The sequence below is a fragment of the Epargyreus clarus genome, unplaced genomic scaffold (assembly GCF_041222505.1).
Source record: "Epargyreus clarus isolate Ecla_fem2 unplaced genomic scaffold, WU_Ecla_fem_2.2 ptg000025l, whole genome shotgun sequence".
Taxonomy (NCBI): domain Eukaryota; kingdom Metazoa; phylum Arthropoda; class Insecta; order Lepidoptera; family Hesperiidae; genus Epargyreus; species Epargyreus clarus.
Genome location: NW_027332232.1, coordinates 3,089,763 through 3,109,381, shown reverse-complemented (window position 1 = coordinate 3,109,381; position 19,619 = coordinate 3,089,763). Strand labels below are relative to the sequence as shown.

Below are 19,619 nucleotides of genomic sequence, written 5' to 3'. Positions count from 1 at the left end.
ATAGTGGAATAATATAGAAGTGTCATTTTTTTCAAAACGAACTCGTTCGATTCCCGGCTAAGGAAAAAAATATTTTAAAAAACTAATGATGCAGTTTTAGTTTTTATCAAAATCGGCCTCGTAACTCCTTTCAGCATTTTTCGCTAATCCTCATAGTTTCGGATTTGGCCCTGAAGGCCCGTTTTAAAAATTCACCCTGTATATTATGTAAATTACACAATATTAGTTATTTATTCGTAAATTTTCTTTAAAACTGTATTTATTTGTCAAGAATTCAAAAAAGAACTTACTAATAAGCCGTTTGTGGCTTCATTCAATTTCAAGGCGGCGAAGTATCTTTACTAATCTATGGTGACGTAACGTTGCATTGTTTTTGACTTAACGTGGAAGGCAAATGTGTTAGAGAGGACCATATGTATTACGGTTGGTTACTGAAAAGATTATTTATAAAGCTAAAATACTGCCGAAATGCGTTGTAGTTTTTAAAAAATATGAAATTAAAAACTGTTAATAAATGTTGTAAATATGTTTTTATATTAAATACACAGACTGAGATTAAATATTAATGTTTGTTTTATTATTCTAATATGGTGAAGACTGATGGTTATTATTAATATGCAATCTATCTAATGATTTGCTTACCAAAGATGGCCATTTAATTTCTGCAAACTAGTAATTGTCATACTTCAATCTTTGGTAGGTAAAATCTTGATAGATTGAGTATTAATACGGTTTTGACGGCGGGAGATCTTGCTGTATTAGGTGATGCAGCCCGGACAGCGGCCGTGCTCTAACTGCCTCAGTTTCCAGCTTGTATATATACAACATGTTGAGAAAACTTCCATAGCGTGATTCAGAATGCGTGTAGCGCCATCTCTTGACGAGTAGCGGGAAGTTGCCACAAAGTTATAGGCATTGACACTTCGGAATGCCTCGGATAAGTATACCTACCCCTTGCCACACTTACCTTTGTCCTTACGACACTTCAAACCAGAACACAACAGCACTACACTGCTGTTATAATAGGGAGTTTCTTTTTATAATATTGTACTAACAGACGAGCACGCAATCCACCTGATGGTAAGTGGCTACTGCCGCCTATGAACATCTGTACTCAATCCCAGATAAGATTAGATTTCTACGGTTGGCAATGAATACGCTGTTATCCCTGAGGACTAAGTTAGAAATTGGAATGCCTCGAAAAAAGTGTCTCTTACACTCTTACAACACTCTTCTAACAAGAACACAGCAGCGCTTAACACTGCTACAAGACCAGATTCCTACCTGAGGTCGACCACTGCGTGGTTACCCCTGAGGACTAAGTTGAAACGCTTCGGATAAGTATGTTTCCCTTACCACACCCTTCAAACCAGAACACAGCAGCTCTACATAACTGTTATAACAGAAAAAAATATATAACAATGAAAAACATAGATATTATTAATCATAAATATTTATTATTATTAATAAAACATTCTTCTATATCTTAAACACAGCTAACACTGCTGTTATAAGGCAGAAATACATATACAAATATATGTGTGACGGTGGTACCTTCAGAGTTAAACTACAAAGAACTCTACCACCCTCTTCTCCGAGATATAAATATTGGTCCATATTCTATTTACATTTTATCAATACATTTTTTTCTATATAAATATTTTTCAACTCAATTATTCTATATGTAGAAAATGAGTGCAGTCCACCTGATGGTAAGCGGTTACTGCCGCCCATGGACATCTGTAATCAACCCTATAAGGGCTAAGCTGGAATGCATTGGAAAGTATGTCTCCCTTACCACACTTCAAACAAGAACAAATAAAGAAACAAGTAAAAACAAAGAAGAAATCGGTGTGGCGGTGGTGCCGTTGGAGTCGAACCACAAATGGTTCTACCACCACCACCTTCATATACATATTATGTCCGTATTAGAACCTACATAATTAATTTGTAATTACAAATTATCACTTGTTTAAACCGTGAAGGGAAACATCGCGAGGAAACCTGCAAACCTGAGAGATCTTAAAAAATTCTAAAAGGTATCTGAAGTCTACCAATCCGTACTTGGCCAGCGCTCATTCTGAGAGGAGACTCGTGCCCAGCGGGACAGAAATAGATTGACGAAGCCCTAGGCCTCCGTGGGCAAAGGTTTTGGGTCGACGAAGCCCTAGGCCTCCGTGGGCAAAGGCCTAAGTTCCCCGCGTCGTCTACCAGGCCTTTGCGCCGGCACCAGTATATCGTGCTGTCGCTGCAGATGCTTCTTCCAGTAGCAACGACGGGAGAAGCAAGCGTGGCAGACTTCGCAACTGTATCTGTGGACAAAAAAAAAACAATGTGAGCCGTCACGGGACGCCTGGCAGATGTGAAACATCGACATTATTTTGTAAAAGTAATATGCAGAAAAGAACATATTGTGATAGGAACTAAATAAGTCATAATGATAAAATAAAATATTACGATTTTTGCGCATGGCGACGCGTCGCCACACCGTACACACTACTGCATATAGACTGTATATATATACCACGGCATGCGTCGCCACGCCAGAAATCGGTTTTACGTGCGGCTATAGATGTTTCACATCAAAAATACTTGAATTAACATTTTACTAGCAGGCCCTTAAGGCTAGGGCCCTAGGTTGCACAAGGGGCCTCGTTGGAAACGCTTACATTAAAATTTTACTAGTAGGTTTCCCTTAAGGTAGGCCGGGGCCTCTTACCACAAAAGGGGACCTCATTGAAAAGTAATATTAAGCAAACATGGAAACTGATAATATATATTTTGAAAAACTAATGATGCAGTTTTGTTTTTTTTATCAAAATCGGCCTCGTAACTCCTTTCAGCATATTTCGCTAATCCTTATAGATACAGATTTGACTCTGAAGGCCCAATTGAAAAAAAAAAACATCCTGTATATTGTAAGACCTGTAATATTCATGGCAAATAAATGAATAAATCAGGGTTCTATAGTCCGCGCCAAGCTGCTAGTCCGCTCTGAAGTGGTTGCGAGCAGGTGTAGTCATACAATTTGCTATGGTGACGCGATTCATCTGGAGGCACGGTAGTGCCGCCACCAAGTTGAGCCAAAAAAAGCCGTACGGCCGTACCATTCTTTTCTTGATGCAATTCGGCCCATTTTTGATCCCCTGTAACTTCGTTGCATATAAAGAAGCCTGAATTTTCAGGAGCCAAGCAAGCATTGTACACACACATATTGTACACACATAGACACGGTATATTTCAAATTTCATTCAATTTGAACCAGTAGTTTAAGAATACAAGTAGTCAAAGTTCGTACTTTTGTCACTCACTCACTGACTGACTGACCGATCATCAAAATTCTAAGGCACTTCTAGCAGACATAGAAATTTAAAATTGAGAATACAATTAGTGTTTAGTATATAACTCATGGAAAAACTAAAATATTTTGCTTTTTATATTCTAGCAGACTAGCAGTTTTACGCGGACTATTAAACTGACCATCGTGTCGATTTACTTTTACTGTGTAGATAGTCCCAAAACCCGGGATTATAAACCCCGGGATTGTCCCCACACTCACCTCTTGACGTCATTATGCGAGTCGACGTGCCGGTTCAGCTTGGTCCTGTCGAAGAACGCGCGCGCGCACAGCGGACACGCGTACCGCCGCACGCGCTCGTGCACGAGCCGCACGTGCGAGTGCAGGTTCGAGGATGTACGGTACGCGCATGCGCATATCGGACATATGTAGGACTTGTGGCCTGGGATTAAAGAAAATTATTACTAAAAACAAAAAGAGGGGAATATTTTGAAGGTCGTAGAACCCTTTGTGGTTCGACTCCGGCGGCTCCACCGCCATACCTATTTCTACCTAATAACAGCAGTGTTAGGCGCTGCTGTGTTCCGGTTTGAAGGGTGTGGTATGGGAGACAGACTTTTTCGAGGCGTTCCAGCTTAGACCTCAGGGGTACGGGCGCAACTGTGGCTGACCTCAGGTGGGAATATCTAATCCTATCTGGGGTTGATTACAGATGTCCATGGGCGGCAGTAGCCACTTACCATCAGGTGGATACAGTCCACCTGATGCTCGTCTGCTACTCCTATATTATAAAAAAATAAAAAAAAATACTTCATCGTCGTCAACCCATTACTGTCCCGCTGGGCTTTGAGATTTTTTTTTAATAAATCACTCAGGTGTGCAGGTTTCCTCGCGATGTTTATCTTCACCGTTCAAGCAAGTGATAATTAATTTCTAATTAACAACAATTATGCAATGATGATATAATCAATTACTTCACTTCTCTTGACTTCTTGACTTCTCTTTTGTGAAGGTCCCAGGGCAGTATCCTGTCCTCAAATATGACCCTATGCGATGATATCTCCCGTAACCACAAAGGATTCTACCACCTTTCATAACCACTACTGAAACATCTTTAGTACATATTTATGCAACACTCACATCAGATCACACATTTCTAAAGTCTATATTCTATAAGTCTATAAGTCATTCTATAAGTAATTCTATAAGTCACCCTTCAAACCAGAACACAGCAGCGCTTAACACTGCTGTTATAAGAGAGAATAGGTGTGGCGGTGGTGCCGCCGGAGTCAAACACACATAAGGTTTTACTTTGGCGAATTCCCGCTACTCGTCAAGAGATGGCGCCACTTCTACTCTGAATCACGCTATCGAAGTTTTCTCAACATGTTGCATCTATACTAATATTATAAAGAGGAAAACTTTGTTTGTTTGATTGTAATGAATAGGCTCAAAAATTACTGGATCTATTTTAAAAATTCTTTCACCATTCAAAAGCTACATTATCCACGAGTAACATAGGCTATATTTTATATGAAATATATTTGATAAATAGATTTTGAGGCGGTACAAAGTTTGCCGGGTCAGCTAGTATATAATATACGAGCTCTAAACTGAGACTGTCGGAGCACGGCCGCTGTCCGGGCGATCACCTAGCTTACAGAGAGATCTCCTTATACCAAACTACCTTCAAACTATAACATACCTGTATGAATCATGACGTGTTTCGCCAAGTCGTGTTTGGCGGTGCTCTTGTAGTCGCAGTGTTCGCATGCAAACTGTGGCGCATAGTGCGATCGCATGTGCGAGTGGTGGGAGGTGCGGTACGAGAACGTTTTGCCGCATACCTAGAACAATATTAAAAACTAAAAACCAAGCTAAAATCGCACAAGGAAAATCGTTAATCCTGATTCCTGACTATCCTGATGAGGAGAATGGGATAAAATTATTAAAATCGTGTATTGTCCTAGGCTCTTGATAATTGTTCAAAATTTTAAATTAATCGGACCGTTCAAAGTGGGTAAAAATAGAGTTCAAAGATTCCATTACATACATACATAGATACAATCCAAGCTAATAAGTGTGGTAAAAAACTGTCTGTCACAGGGCTCTATCTCCGGAACCGTATAAGATAGACACTTGAAATAGGTAGGTTACCAACAGATGGACTGCATGCTCGTCTGCTACTCTTATAAAGAAAGTAAACAACATACCTCACACATCCATATTTGTGGTTCATTGTGAAACTGTTTCTTATGATCGTCTGAATCTTTCTTATTCTTAAACTTTATATTGCATGTTTCACAGTAAAGTTTCCTAAACTTGTATTTCCTTATTCGCGGTTTGTTTGTCTTCTTGTATGGACCTCGTGTTTTTCTTATTATAACTGGTTTCAACTGGTTTTCCTTGTTGGGTACACTATAATATAAGGGTAAGGTTAGGATTTTTTTTATAAAATAGAAGTAACAGACGAATATGCAGGCCACCTGATGGTAAGTGGCTACTGCCGCTCATGGACATCTGCATTCAAACTCAGACAAGATCAGATTTCTATCTAAGGCGCCGCTATCCCTGAATCCCCATAGGTAGTAGTGTATTCCAACGGGAGGGTATTCCATATTAGTCCTAAGCTGGAATGCCTTGGAAACGTATGTGTCTCTTACCACACCCTTCAAACCAGAATGGACGGTTCTACCTACCTTCATTTTCAGTAACTTTTATTTAGGAGATAGATAACATATCATTTATATGTTAATATACACTTTAAAAAAAGCAGTGATAGCCTAGTGATTAAGAAACTCAGCCTCTTGATAGTTCAAATCCCAGTCTAAGGTTCAAATCCTAGGCTCTGATTTTTCAAATTTATGTATGTATTAGAAATTAATTATCACTTCCTTAAATGGTAAAGGAAAACATTGTGAGGAAACCTGCATACCTGAGAAATCTTTAAAAAAAGTTTTCAAAGGCATACCTTTGAAGTCTACCAATAGGCACTTAGCCAGCGCGGTGGACTATGGCCTAATCCTTCTCATTGTGAGAGGAGTCTGAGCCCAGCAGTGAGACAGTAATGGGTTTATGATGATACACTTACCTATTCTTTTTTCTAACTCTTTTACTTTTTCTTACACATTTATCAACAATAACATCTTCGTCTTTGACATCTTTTGAAGAATCATAATCAGTTACATCAGAATCTTTAACATCATCGATTTTATCATTACTTGTTATATCATTATCATCATTATCATTAATGATAACATTTACATTTGGACTATCGGGCTCTTCTTTTATTTTTTTAATTATAGTATTTTGGAATTTAAATTCTGAGTCAAGACACTTATTTTTAAATTTGTACGCTGTGTGTAGCTCTTCTAGACATTTCGAGCATATTTTCGATGGTGATCCCTCATCTTTTGTGAACTGAAATAAAATATTATTATAAAAATCTTATATACAAAATCCTCGTGTCACAATGTTAGTTACCGTACTCCTTCGAAACGGCTTTACCGATTTTCACCAAATTTTATATGCATATTTAGTAAGTTGTACAATCAGCTACTATCTATTTTTCATTTCCCTAAGTGATAAGGGTTGTTCACCCTTAACATTTATATGGTAACAAAACGTTTGCCGGGTCAGCTAGTATTTTTATAAAAACAAAAACCCGACCACTTAGAAATTATTACCACTTATAAACACAATTTAGACAATTCTAACGAAACCTTATAATTTAAATCTCTCAAGCTGTTTGTGCTGTATGGCATGCCATAAAACGAGACATACATACACTCAATAAACGTTACCCTCTTCAGTGGGGTAAAATGAAAACTTTACAAATTTGTGTGTGCTATGTGTAGGGTATTTATAAAAAATGGCATAAAAAATAATCTGTTTTTACTGTAACTTATTAGTACTTCTTCTGAGCACTAAACTGGAATGCCACTGAAAAGTATGTCTCCCTTTCCACACCCTTCAAGCCACAACACAGCTGGGCTACACTGCTTTTATAACAGAAATAGGTGTGATGGTGTTACCTACTATCAAACTAGGTTCTACCACCTTTTAACCGTACAGTAATAGCACCAGATATTAAAAGATAACTGTCGACATCTTCAAACACTAATAAGTAGGACATTCTACAACTTTTTAATCTACTGCCTTCCTTGGGTAGTTTAAATGACTTTTTCTTCATAATATGGTCTCGGAAGAAGTTACGAACACTTATGCCTAGCCAGTAGTATGGTGTAACAAGTAGTAGCAAGATATTTACCAAAACTCCAGTACAAAATTGGATCATAACGTTAATACTTTCTATTGATGTCGTCGAGAATATTTCAATCATTTTCGTGTCTGCTGCGACACAAACTCTGCATAAATCCGTATACTGCTCCATACTATACTCCATTATAGCTGATAACGTGTTGTTTTCAAAACATATCTTAATCTATTTTATGGAAATCAAAACATTAAAGTTACTTTTGATTCTCGATTTATTGTCAAAGTCAAAAGTGACATTCTGTGTCAATGACGATCCTTTTTACGGTTTTAAAAACTGTTAAAATAAATACAATTTCACATTTTATATTGCATATTTATACAAAAAATAATTACGTTGTTTTTATATACCAATATAATAATATAATATTTAATTTTTTTACAAAATTAACATTTCAATTATAGAGTAACTATTAAATATAGAGCGACTTCACTCAGGTAGGAACAGTAGCCTCATAAGAAATTCTTATGAGGATTCTTATTAAGAATCCCTCATAAGAACACCATTATTATGCGGGGTTTACATCACGAACTTAAATTAGCCATCACATAACAATTTTAGTACTTATAGTCTGCGTAGAACTGCTAGTCCGCTCTGAATATATAAATGAATCGCGTCGTTATAGCAAATTGTATGACTACACCTGCTCGGAACAACTTCAGAGTGGACTAGCAGTTTGGCGAAAACAATACAATTAGGTACATGCATTAGGAAGGCAAGTAGGCTTGAAAACAAAATTTTTCAAAAGCCGATGAATACGATATTCGGAAAACGGTACAATCATCGGATCTAATTCGAACAATGTAGGTACATAATTGTGATAGTTCAGAACTATAAAATCGAATATCGCGTCCACACACTTGCCAAATCGTCACAATTAAACGTGTGGATAGAGTTTGTCTTGGATTGTCTAGGTTTGCAAGCGCTTGAAGGCTTTTTATCGAGTTTAATGTGGGGTCCAGATTTCAATCCCAGGCATGCTCTTTTGATTTTTGAATAACGTGTGTATTTGAAATGAATTATCAATTACTCTTACAGTAAAGGAAAACATCGTGAGGAAACTTCACAATTAAAAATTCATTCCAAAAAAGTTGTAAAAAGCTGTATAAAGTCTTCCAATTCGCCGTTGGCCGCAGTAGACTACGGCCTAGCCACTTTGAGAGGAGAGAGTAGTGGGACAACTGCAGCAGTAACACTAAAGAAACAAATGAACACTTCAAACATTTATTTCAAAATCTAAAAACAATCGTTTGAGTCGATCAGTCAGATCGGAAGCAGCGGTCAGTGCAGCGTTTCAGACAGTCTGCATCGTTCCTGCAGCGCGCGCGGCAGTTCGCCTGACACCGGGTCACTGTACGCACGTTGGTCCGGGCGTATCGCTCGTCGAACATTATGCTGGAATATAATAATAATAATAATAACTAAATTCTCTTTGATGTAATACATAAAAATAATTCGCCAAGTTCGAACACGCACGTGTTGAAGGTGGTAGAACCCTTTGTGGTTCGACTCCGGCGGCACCACCGCCACACCTATTTCTACCTAATAACAGCAGTGTTAGGCGCTGCTGTGTTCCGGTTTGAAAGGTGTGGTAAGGGAGACAAACTTTTCCGAAGCGTTCCAGCTTAGTCCTCAAGGGTAGCGGCGCATCTGTGGCCAACCTCAGGTAGGAATACCTAATCCAATCAATCTGGGGTTGATTACAGATGTCCATGGGCGGCAGTAGCCACTTACCATCAGGTGGACTGCATGCTCGTCTACTACTCTTATATTATAAAAAAAAAAACGCACGTGGAGGCTTTCGTACCACCATATGTTAATTATTTTTTACTTACATAATTTTACTCATTTTATTATTTTCAACAATACTTATATGGGAAAAAAATAGATGGCGTTGCTGATGAATGATACGTAAAAACGTATATTAAATAAAAAAAAAGTTTATTAAAATATGTGCTGTTGTTCTTATTTCTATGTATTATAATAGCATTATAGTAAACGGATTGTAAGAATATTTGACTGTATGTCCTTTATAAAGTCGTAAACTAGGTATTTAAGTAATCATGTGATGATTTTTAGTAAAGTTACTGTGCATGACCCACGAAGGTTTTTGAGCGATAGATGTCGCTTCTTCTCCATAACGAAACATCTTGTGAAGTGGTGGTAGTTGTATTGACATTCAAAAAGTGCTCTGTAAAGAACCTATTTTGAATAAAAAAAAATATTTGATTTGATTTGATGTCCATGTTCAGTAGAAGCCATTTACTGGCAGGTGGACTGCATTTTCGTCTGCTATTAAAAACATGTCATAAATTACCTGTCGATAAACGGCACAGAGGTACAAGTTGCAGCGTCACAGTGTAACACAGGGGGCGCCACCGCCGCCATCAAAGAGCCGTCCTCCCCCACCACGTAGGGAATGTGGTCGATGTACACGTTATCGAAGAGACACATACGCTTCATATACTCTTCTGAATGCGTGAACATTGTTGGTGGGATGCCTGGGAAATAGGGCATTTGACAGATTTTGGGAAAGTATCTTATTATTTACATATGTGTATCAGAAAATTAATTTATCTTTTTTTTCGAAATATTTTATAGGAATACAATATGTTTTTTACTCATAAATGAGCCTTATTTATTAGTAAAAACCATATTCTATTACGTTAAACGGAACGTCGCGCATTCGACATGCCTCGTATGTCGGCAAGTGACGTCACGATATATTTATCGAAGTTAATTACGAAAGTACGATAGCGATACGCACTCCTCAGAGGATAAACCACAGACCTATCCCAAAAAACAAATACAGGTCTGTGGGATAAACATTAAAAGTTATATAGCTTTTATAACGTTTTGAGAAAAATAAACTTATTAAAATCGAAAAATTGAGCCACCGTTATACATAAAAATGTCCTTTAAAAATTTCAAGTGTCATCTATTACGGTTACAGAGATAGAGCCCTGTGACAGACGGACAGACGTTTAATCCTATCAGGCATTACTATCAGGGTGGTACATACTACCTATATGGTTTAAAATATATACCATCATATATATTAGTAGCGGATTGTTCCGAAGTAGTTTTAATCCTAAATTAATAGACATACAGACAATCGTGGTCTTAGATGGCTTAGTAATAGGGTTCCGTTTTTACCCTTTAGGCAGTACTTACCCACAGCATAATATCTAGTGTTGCACATATGCTCCTGTATTAACTCGGAGCGGTTATTAAACCAGCCAACTAGCCATTTCAGGTCTTCGAACTTGGTGATCTCGTCGTTGATGACCTTCCGCGTCAACCGGAGGTATTCCACGTCAGCTTCTATCACGGATTCGTCCTTATCTTCGCCGTAACTGAGGAGATGATGCTCAAGTTAATAGGAAGGTTATGGATAAATAACTATTAATAAAACTAAACACCAGGCCCCTATGTGAGTTTATACTAATATTATCACGGAATTCAGACATTTTAATAAATAATGGGTGCTCACGATACGAGGTTTTTTAATTTATTTTGCCGATATTTCGACCCAGTTGCATGAATCGTGGTCTCGGCGAAACTGCGGTAGCGGGGAGAAACCGTTGACAAGTACTAGTGGTAGATTAATCTATCTACCCTACGTCTAGTTTGTTTTTCTTTTTTTGGTTTCATACCACGACACACGTCAGCAAAAGGAATTAAAAAACCGCGTGTCGTTAATACCTGTTACACATTAAAACACGGCTTTATAGTCAGTCAATCTACAAAGCATTAGTATTGCAAAGAAGTAATATTGTTACAATCTAGTAAGTTTGCCATAAACTTTATCTAAGGCGCTCGAACAATCTAGCGCTCGAAAATCCTTAATCCTAATGAGAACAATATGACATAATTATTAAAAACGTGTATCGGTTCTTAATAAATGTTACAGAGTCTAATAGTCAAGAGTCTAAAAGCCGAATCTAATCTTATCTAAGATTGATCACAGATGTCCTTCAGAATTTCACATTTCGTCAATCTTCGCTCTATAGTCCGAGTTCTTATTTTTTTTTGAATAAACACAGGTTTAAATGATATTATCTTTATTTTACTACTAGCTGACCCGGCAAACTTTGTACCGCCTCAAAATTTATTTATCAAATATATTTCATATAAAATATAGCCTATGTTACTCGGGGATAATGTAGCTTTGGAATGGTGAAAGAATTTTTAAAATCGGTCCAGTAGTTTTTGAGCCTATTCATTACAATCAAACAAACAAACAAAGTTTTCCTCTTTATAATATTAGTATAGATAACTTACTTTCGATACTGCATTTTCAAGATGGCCTCCGACATATGAATCCTGAATATGACGCCAGGCCTCAAATGGGCTTGGTACAAGTCCTTCGGCATTTCCACGAAAGATGACTCGAAAGCCTAGAAAATTGTAAGGCAATCGATAACGCCTCTTATTAATAACCTATCTATCCAATTTATTGCCTATCAAAGATCAAATTTTGACAATTTAGTAGGCAGAAATTGTCCAATTGCGATCTTTGCTAGGTAATACATTAGATTAATATTATGTACTTGATAAATAATTATTATGTTTCATATTGTTTTAATTTTTTTATACTTTGTTTTAAGTATTATTGTGTTTAATTATTGTTTCTTTTTTGTTATTGTATATTTTTATATGAATCCATTATTTTGGCTTTTCCATCTTTACTGTTGATTTGTTTTTTGGGTTAAAACGGAAAACCCAAAGGGTAAAAACGGAACCCGATTACTAAGACTTCCGCACTTTGTCCCTCTGTCCGTCTGTCACAGGGCCCTATCTTGGGAACCGTAATAGACAGACACATGAAGAAAAAAATAATGAACATTTGGTGGTACGGAAGCCTCCATGTGCGAGTTCGACTCGTACTTATCCGCGAATAAATTATATTTTTTTATAAAGCAAAAATTTGTTATAGCAATTAATAGTTGAATTATTGCGTATATTACCATCACACATACTATTGGCTTAGTGGTTGAAACTCAGCCTCTCATTCGGCGGTCTGAGGATCGAATCCCAGACACGCCTCTAATTTTTCAAAGTTATGTGCGTAGAAATTCATTATTATTTACTTCAACGGTGAAGGAAAACATCGTAACAAAACCTTCTAACCTGAGAATTCTTTAAAAGACTCTAAAAGGTATGTGAAGTCTACCAATTTGCACTTGACCAGCGCGGTGTAAGGCTTAAGCCTCTCTCACTGTGAGAGAAGACTGGTGCCCAGCAGTGGGCCTGTTATTTATTTATTATAATATAGAAGGAGAAGACATTCATACAGCCACCTGATGGTAAGTGGCTACTGCCGCCCATGGAAATTTTTACAACCCCAGAAAAGATTAGATTCCTACCTAACGTCGGTCACGGAGTAAGTTGGAATACCTGGGAATAATGTCTTCCTTACCACACCCCTCAAACCAGAACACAGCAGCGCTTAACACAGCTGTTACAACACAAATAGGCGTGACGGTGGTGCCGCCGGAGTCGAACCACAGAGGGCTCTACCACCTATATTAAGCTGGAATGCCTTTGAAAAGTGTTGCTCTTACCACACCCTCTAAACCAGAACACAGCAGCGCTTAACACTGCTGTTATAATAGAAATAGGTGTGGCGGTGTTACCGCTGGAACAACAGAGGATTCTTTCTTAATTTTACCTTAACCGGTGGTTCATATACGTCATAAATGGGTTTCTTCTTTCCCCTCTTTCTTTCTTTCTTGACCTGCTGTGTCTCCCAAAGGTCAGCGCGTCGAGCTACCGGCAGTTCTGTTGTTGTTGCGTTCTTTAACTAAATCATTAGTATTAATAATATTAGTACCAATATCAACAATATGAATATCAATATAATTAACAACAATATGAGTAAAAGCAATAGTCTAGTGGTTAGAAACTCGGTCTCCCATTCGAGGGGTTAGATGTTGAAAATCCTGGCACACACTTCTGATTTTTCAAAATTATGTGCGTATTAAAAATTAATACTCATTTGCTTCATTCAATTCAAAACATCGTGAGGAAAGCTGCACAACTGAGAGTTCTAAAAAGCTCCCAAGGGTGTGTGAAGTCTACGGGCGTTTGTCCACTGTTGCCGTCACCGGACCGCCATCGAGAATGACGGCGCCGGCGGTGGACAAACACCCTACCAATTCGCACTTGACCTGCGCGGAGGCCAGCCTAATTCCCTCTCACTCAGGGAGGAACCCGTGCCAGTGGGACAGTGGGTTGACAACAAGAACCTTATTGTAATTACTGTATAGTTGATGGTGGATGATAGCTGAGATGGTTTAAAATTCATTAAAAATGTTAGAAAAGTTATTTACAATTTATCAGATCTATCCTTTGATCACTAATAGGAACTATTAATAATATCTATCTATAGTTTGGATAGTCTTTTATTTATAATATAGGAGTAGCAGACGAGCATGCTTGTATGTAAGTGACTACTGCCGACCATGGACATCTGTACAACCCTAGATAGGAATAGATATTCCTACCGGAGGTCGGCCACAGATGCGCCGCCAACCCTAAGGACTAAGCTGGAACGCCTCGTAAAATATGTCTCCCTTATCTCGCTTTATACCAGAACACAGCAGCATAACACGTTTATAACAGCAGCGCTTAACGCTTCTGTTATGAGGCAGAAATAGGTGTTGCTATGGCTTAAAACGTATTAAAAATGTTGGGAAAGTTATTTACAATTTATCAGATCAACGTAAACTTTTGGCTTTTATTAATAGATACACGTTATTTAGAGCTACACCCTTCTAATTTTCCTTACTACCTACTTATTGTCACTACCTACTTCTTCAGGTGCAGCTGTGCTGGCATGCATTTTATTTCTTCGTCTGGATCCGTGGCCACGGCGTCTCTAGAAGCAAATATTTTAATCACTAATACATTAATCGATAGGTTTCATCATCCATCCATCATCATATTGGTTTATAAGGCGGAATAGTTTGTTTTATCACAGTATATATACTGTGGTTTTATTCTCAAAGAGCTGAAATAAATTTGAATATGGCGCCATTCGTCGAAAATTGGTCGTACCAACTCAGAAACCTTCGTGGCACAACAACTTTGCTGACATCACATGATCAACTGCATAGTTACCGATTCTATAAAGGACATGTCTGTATGTCCTTTATTTTTTTTTATATTACGATGAAATAGTGGTTTTATATATATTCAATTTCGGTGTCGTATTTAACCGTCGACCCTATGTATACCATATTTTAGGGTCATTTATCATAGATATACTACTACGTCTTTATTAGTAGTATATCTATGGTCATTTATAGATAGAAATTCATTGTGTAGTTTGGCATGTGAATGTGTCTAATTTTGTGATTAATAGATGCTCTCTTATAAAAAAGGTCATCAAGTTCCTAAAATTCCAGGGCTTAGTATTCAAATCATGGCAGGGCAACTCCTGGCCCGTTGTGTATAACCCCTTTATGTACGATTTTATGTATATTATGTGTAAGTTTTTTAAAGGTGTGAAGACTACCAATGTTAAACTAAGTTATAGTCCGCGTAAAACTGCTAGTCCGCTCTGAATATAGAAATGAATCGCGTCGCCATAACAAATTATATGACTACACCTGCTCGCAACAACTTCAGAACGAACTAGCAGTTTGGCGCTGACTATACTGTGATGAACTAGGACTAGGTAGACAAACCTAATCTATTCTAAATTAAACAAGAAATTTTTCAACACTTGAATGGGTTCATGACAATGCAAAAAGAAAAATGCCGTAAACTTCTTAAAAAAATCATGTTTGAAATCTTTATTTAAAGAGCCTTTTCTCTGTAATACAATATACAATATTTCATCAATTTAATAAACCTACCTATTAATCCTAATGATGTTTGTATAAAATTTATGTACTCCTATGTATGTAATGGAAGTTTTGAAATAGATTTTATCCACTTGCATGATTTTAAACTGAAAATTGAATTTTGAACAATTATCAGGAACCGATGACTGATGATGATTATCAGGATCATTAGGGTTGATTATTTTCCAGGCGGTGTTCGAGCGTCTTAGAGAAAGTTTACAGCAAAGTTACTAGATTGCAACACTTATTTCTGTTTAGTTTGATTAACTATAATAGCGTGTTTTTTTAGTTTTTTAAATAGTAATATTATTTTAAGAGTTGTTCTAAGCTGAAGAAAATAAAACAAAGATTAAAATTAATCATCATTTATTAGATATCATTCCTCTACATCCTTAGGCTCGGTGATAGAATCAACAAAGACAACAGAGTTGCACTCCGCAGCATCACACTGCAACATCGGTGGCACCTCCACCGGCGTCACCGAATACTCATCTCCGATCACATACGGATTACCATCGATCCATAACGCGTCAAACAGACAGTAGATATGCACTTTGATGGTCATGTAGCTTATAAACTTGTAGATCCGACCGCCGCACTCTCCCAAATGCTCCTTAATGCTCTTATCTGTTTTATACATTAGGAGCAGGTTGTGGAATTTTGTGATTTCATCCATAACGACTTTTTTGATCAAGTTTGTGTAGATGATGTCAGCTTCGATGTGTCTTTCAGGGTCTTCGTACATACGCTGCTTAATTCTCAGGATTGCGTCAGACATTCTAACACGGAAGATCACTCCAGGGTTCATCGTTTCTGGTAGGATACTGGGCTTCTTCGTCGTGGTCGTGAACTCCAGGATTCGGTCTTTCACCGGCTCAGGGTAGACGTAATGGTTCGGTCGCTCTCGGAGCTTCGGTCCGCTCAACGTGTTAAATTTCCGGAGGTTCTGCGGCAGAAAATACTTTGATGAGCAATGTCACTTCACTCTCACTATTGTTCTCTTGTTCTTCGTTCAGTATCTCACTCACTCACTCCTGTTCATTCACTTGACACTTCAAGTTATTGATTTTCAATCAAAGATGTAATTTCACATTAACTTATACATCTTATATATAAAATTTTCGTCACAATGTTAGTAACCGTACTCCTCCGAAACGGCTTTACCGATTTTCACCAAATTTTATATGCATATTCAGTAGGTCTGTGAATCGGCTACTATCTATTTTTCATGCCCCTAAGTGATAAGGGTTGTTCACACTTAACATTTAAAAACCGGTTAGCTAGTTTAATAATCATAAAAAGAGTTGATAGTCATATCAAATCAACTCAATTTTTTTTATGCAAAATAGGTTCTTTACAGAGCACTTTTTGAATGAAAACTTGGATATTTACTTTCGTGAAATTGGAGTATCAAACATGCATGCAATCCATAAAACAGATTCTACTTAAATGATGACTAAGTGTAAAGATGGTCGCCTCATTAATAATTAGGTTGGAATTCAAACCCTGCCACCGAAATGCAGAACTTCTTTACGCTAGAAATACGTGTGACGGTGGTACCTCTCTAGTGGAACCTTACTTATTCTATCACCATTCTTTAGGTGGTACGAGTACCTTAACCTTAACCTTACTTACTCTATCACTTTTCTTTGGATTTGTTTAAAAATATAGGAGTAGCAGACTAGCATGCAGTCCACCTGATTGTAAGCTCCGGCCGCTCGTAAGTGGCGACTAAAACGGGGCTTCTGGGGTTACAGGTGGCAAGAGTGGGAGCTGGACCCGCCCGAAAAAGACTAGCATGTAGCCCACCTGTTTGTAAGCTACTGCCGGCAGACAAGTGTTATCAACCCCCAGACGCTAGATTCCTATCTAATATCTGCTACAGATGCGCCACTAAGCTTGAGGACTAAGCTGGAATGCCTCGGAAAAATAAGCATTTCCAAGCCCAAACCAGAACACAGCAGCGCTTAACACTGCTATTATAATAAAAGTGTGGCGGTGCCGCCGCCAGAGTCAAACCACTGAGGGATTCATCTTCCTAAAAAAGTATCTTAGATTTTAGAGGAAAAACAAAGAGACATACCTTAGCTCGTCTTTTTACACGATTATTGTTAGACGCATCTTGAGCGCTGGAGAGGTAGCTATCAAATTTTGAGAAGTCGAAAGGGGCCCATGCGTTGTCTTCAGAAGGCACCGGTAACTCCGACCCCTGGGGGGCACAAAATCAAAAAGAGTAAAACAAAGTAAGTAAATTGTTATCGTTCAAAGTAGATTTTATACAGATCTTTTTACGATAAAATTTACCACGAAGAGCAAGATGTTTCGTTATGGAAAAGATCGAAAGAAACTCTATAACACACATCCAAAATTAGTAATATAAAGAAAGATAAAGAAATACTTAGTCTAGGTTAGAAATTCGTACTTTTATCGTGGGGCCTTTGATTTTTCACCGTTATGTGCGTATTACAAATTAATGACAGTTTAAAAAAGGTGCTCTTTACACTGACAATCACGTTAGTATTCCTTGTGTCGTGGATACCATGGAACACAAAGACGAATACACAAAAGCAGACCCTGAACAGATATCCAAATTCATCATTCAGATGTCTGTCTGGCCGGGGATCGAACCTGGAACCCTTTGCGCGGCAGAACATCATATAAGCTGCTGTAGACTCTCTACAAGAGACTAAGATTTCTTAAAATAATAGTTCTCAAGGTGTTTTAAGGTATGTGAAGTCTACCAATACGCCCTTGGCCAGCGCGGTGGACTATGACCTAATCCTTCTCATTATGAGAGGAGACCCTTGCACAGCAGTGGGACAGTAATGGGTGGACGAATGAAATTAGTTATTAAAACCATTTAGTTGAATTCCATGCACTACCTTGTTATGCGGTATTTTGGACGACATCATTTCAATTGGTTGTTCATAGACCTCATCTTTTATCTGTAATTCAAAATATAATGAATATAATAAAAAATATATAATAAAAGTAGCAAATGCGCATGTAGTCCACCTGATGGTAAGTGGCTACTGTCGCCCATGGACATCTGTAATCAACCCCGGATAAGATTAGAGTCCTACATGAGATCGGCGACAGCGATGCTCGATTAAGCTGGGACGCCTCGGATAAGTATGTCTTCCTTACCACACCCTTCAAACCAGAACACAGCAGCGCTTAACACTGTTGTTATAACAGAAATATGTGTGGCGGTGTTGCTGTCGGAGTCGAACCATTCATGGTTCTTTCACCTTAAAAAATGCTTAATGTTTACTTACATTTGGATAATTGAAGTCAAAACTGACATCAGAATTAACATCTGCCAAAGATGTTAATGTGATCAGCTGTAAAAAATATTTTTTTCGTACTAAGCACTAGCTGTGCCTCGCGGTTTCACCCGCATTATTTCTTTTTAACGCGTGTGAAACCGCGGGGCACGGCTAGTTCTACAATATAAGTAGCCTAAGTTACTCCTTATTACATCAGCTACCTGCCAATAAAAGTCCCGTCAAAATCGGTTCAGCCATTTGAGATATTAGCCAGAACAAACAGACAGACAGACAAAAAATTAAAAAATACATATTTTGGTGTATGTACCGTACGCATATTCATATGCATGTAGTAAGAAGCGGTTATTTCAATATTAAAAAGAGACACTCCAATTTTATTTATATGTGTAGATTGCATAATTGGCTTAATTTTATGTGTTGTTTATGTATTGAAGTAGAACATGAGCATGCAATCCACTTGATGGTAAGTGTGTCACTATCGCCCATGGACATCTGTTATCAACCCCAGATAGTATTAGATATTCCTATTTGAGTTCGGCCACAGATGCGCCTCTACCTCAGAGCACTAAGCTGGAACGCCTCGGAAAAGTATGTCTCCCTTACCACACCCTTCAAACCAGAACACAGCAGCGCTTAACACTGCTGTTATGAGGCAGAAATAGCGTGGTGGTGTGGAGGTGGTGCTGCCGGAGTTGAACCAAAAAGGGTTCTACCACCTTTCTTCTTCTTGTCACCGAGCGTCGTATTTTTTTAACAGATTTGCTTACAAGTGTCATTATAAGGGAAAAAGTAAGCAGGTATAGTTCGCGCCAAACTGCTTGTCCGCTCTGAATATATGTAAAAACGAGTTAGTTGCATCAAATAGCAAATTGTTGATATTTATTTATTTACTCCTTTATTGA

At 37.9% G+C, this 19,619-nt stretch overlaps 2 protein-coding genes across 2 annotated transcripts; both read right to left on the bottom strand.

Moving 5' to 3' along the window:
• Positions 1-1,466: 1,466 nt before the first annotated feature.
• LOC140752841 (uncharacterized) lies at positions 1,467-7,810 on the bottom strand. The gene is made up of 6 exons (XM_073087197.1): positions 7,569-7,810; positions 6,390-6,718; positions 5,512-5,716; positions 5,004-5,145; positions 3,560-3,740; positions 1,467-2,312 (listed from the first exon to the last, which is right to left on the bottom strand). Exons 1-6 carry the CDS (start codon positions 7,701-7,703, stop codon positions 2,168-2,170), a joined length of 1,137 nt encoding a protein of 378 aa, XP_072943298.1. The 5' UTR covers positions 7,704-7,810; the 3' UTR covers positions 1,467-2,167.
• A 974-nt stretch (positions 7,811-8,784) lies between these two features.
• On the bottom strand, positions 8,785-18,805 carry LOC140752720 (uncharacterized). The gene is made up of 10 exons (XM_073087054.1): positions 18,706-18,805; positions 18,310-18,372; positions 17,511-17,636; positions 15,807-16,373; positions 14,392-14,457; positions 13,249-13,380; positions 11,859-11,974; positions 10,749-10,930; positions 9,892-10,075; positions 8,785-8,969 (listed from the first exon to the last, which is right to left on the bottom strand). The coding sequence occupies exons 2-10, from the start codon at positions 18,337-18,339 to the stop codon at positions 8,834-8,836; spliced, it is 1,539 nt and encodes a 512-aa protein (XP_072943155.1). The 5' UTR covers positions 18,340-18,372; positions 18,706-18,805; the 3' UTR covers positions 8,785-8,833.
• Between the last annotated feature and the right edge of the window lie 814 nt (positions 18,806-19,619).

Coding starts and splice junctions, on each gene's coding strand:
- LOC140752841 (XM_073087197.1), bottom strand. CDS start 7,703: ATGGAGTATAGTATGGAGCAGTATACGGATTTATGCAGAGTTTGTGTC. Junction 5,146..5,511: donor CACAAATATGGATGTGTGAG/GTATGTTGTTTA, acceptor ATATTGTTCTAG/GTATGCGGCAAAACGTTCTC. Junction 2,313..3,559: donor TCGCATAATGACGTCAAGAG/GTGAGTGTGGGG, acceptor TTTTGTCCACAG/ATACAGTTGCGAAGTCTGCC.
- LOC140752720 (XM_073087054.1), bottom strand. CDS start 18,339: ATGATGTCGTCCAAAATACCGCATAACAAG. Junction 13,381..14,391: donor GCACAGCTGCACCTGAAGAA/GTAGGTAGTGAC, acceptor CTAATGATTTAG/TTAAAGAACGCAACAACAAC. Junction 10,076..10,748: donor CACTAGATATTATGCTGTGG/GTAAGTACTGCC, acceptor CCTATTTCCCAG/GCATCCCACCAACAATGTTC.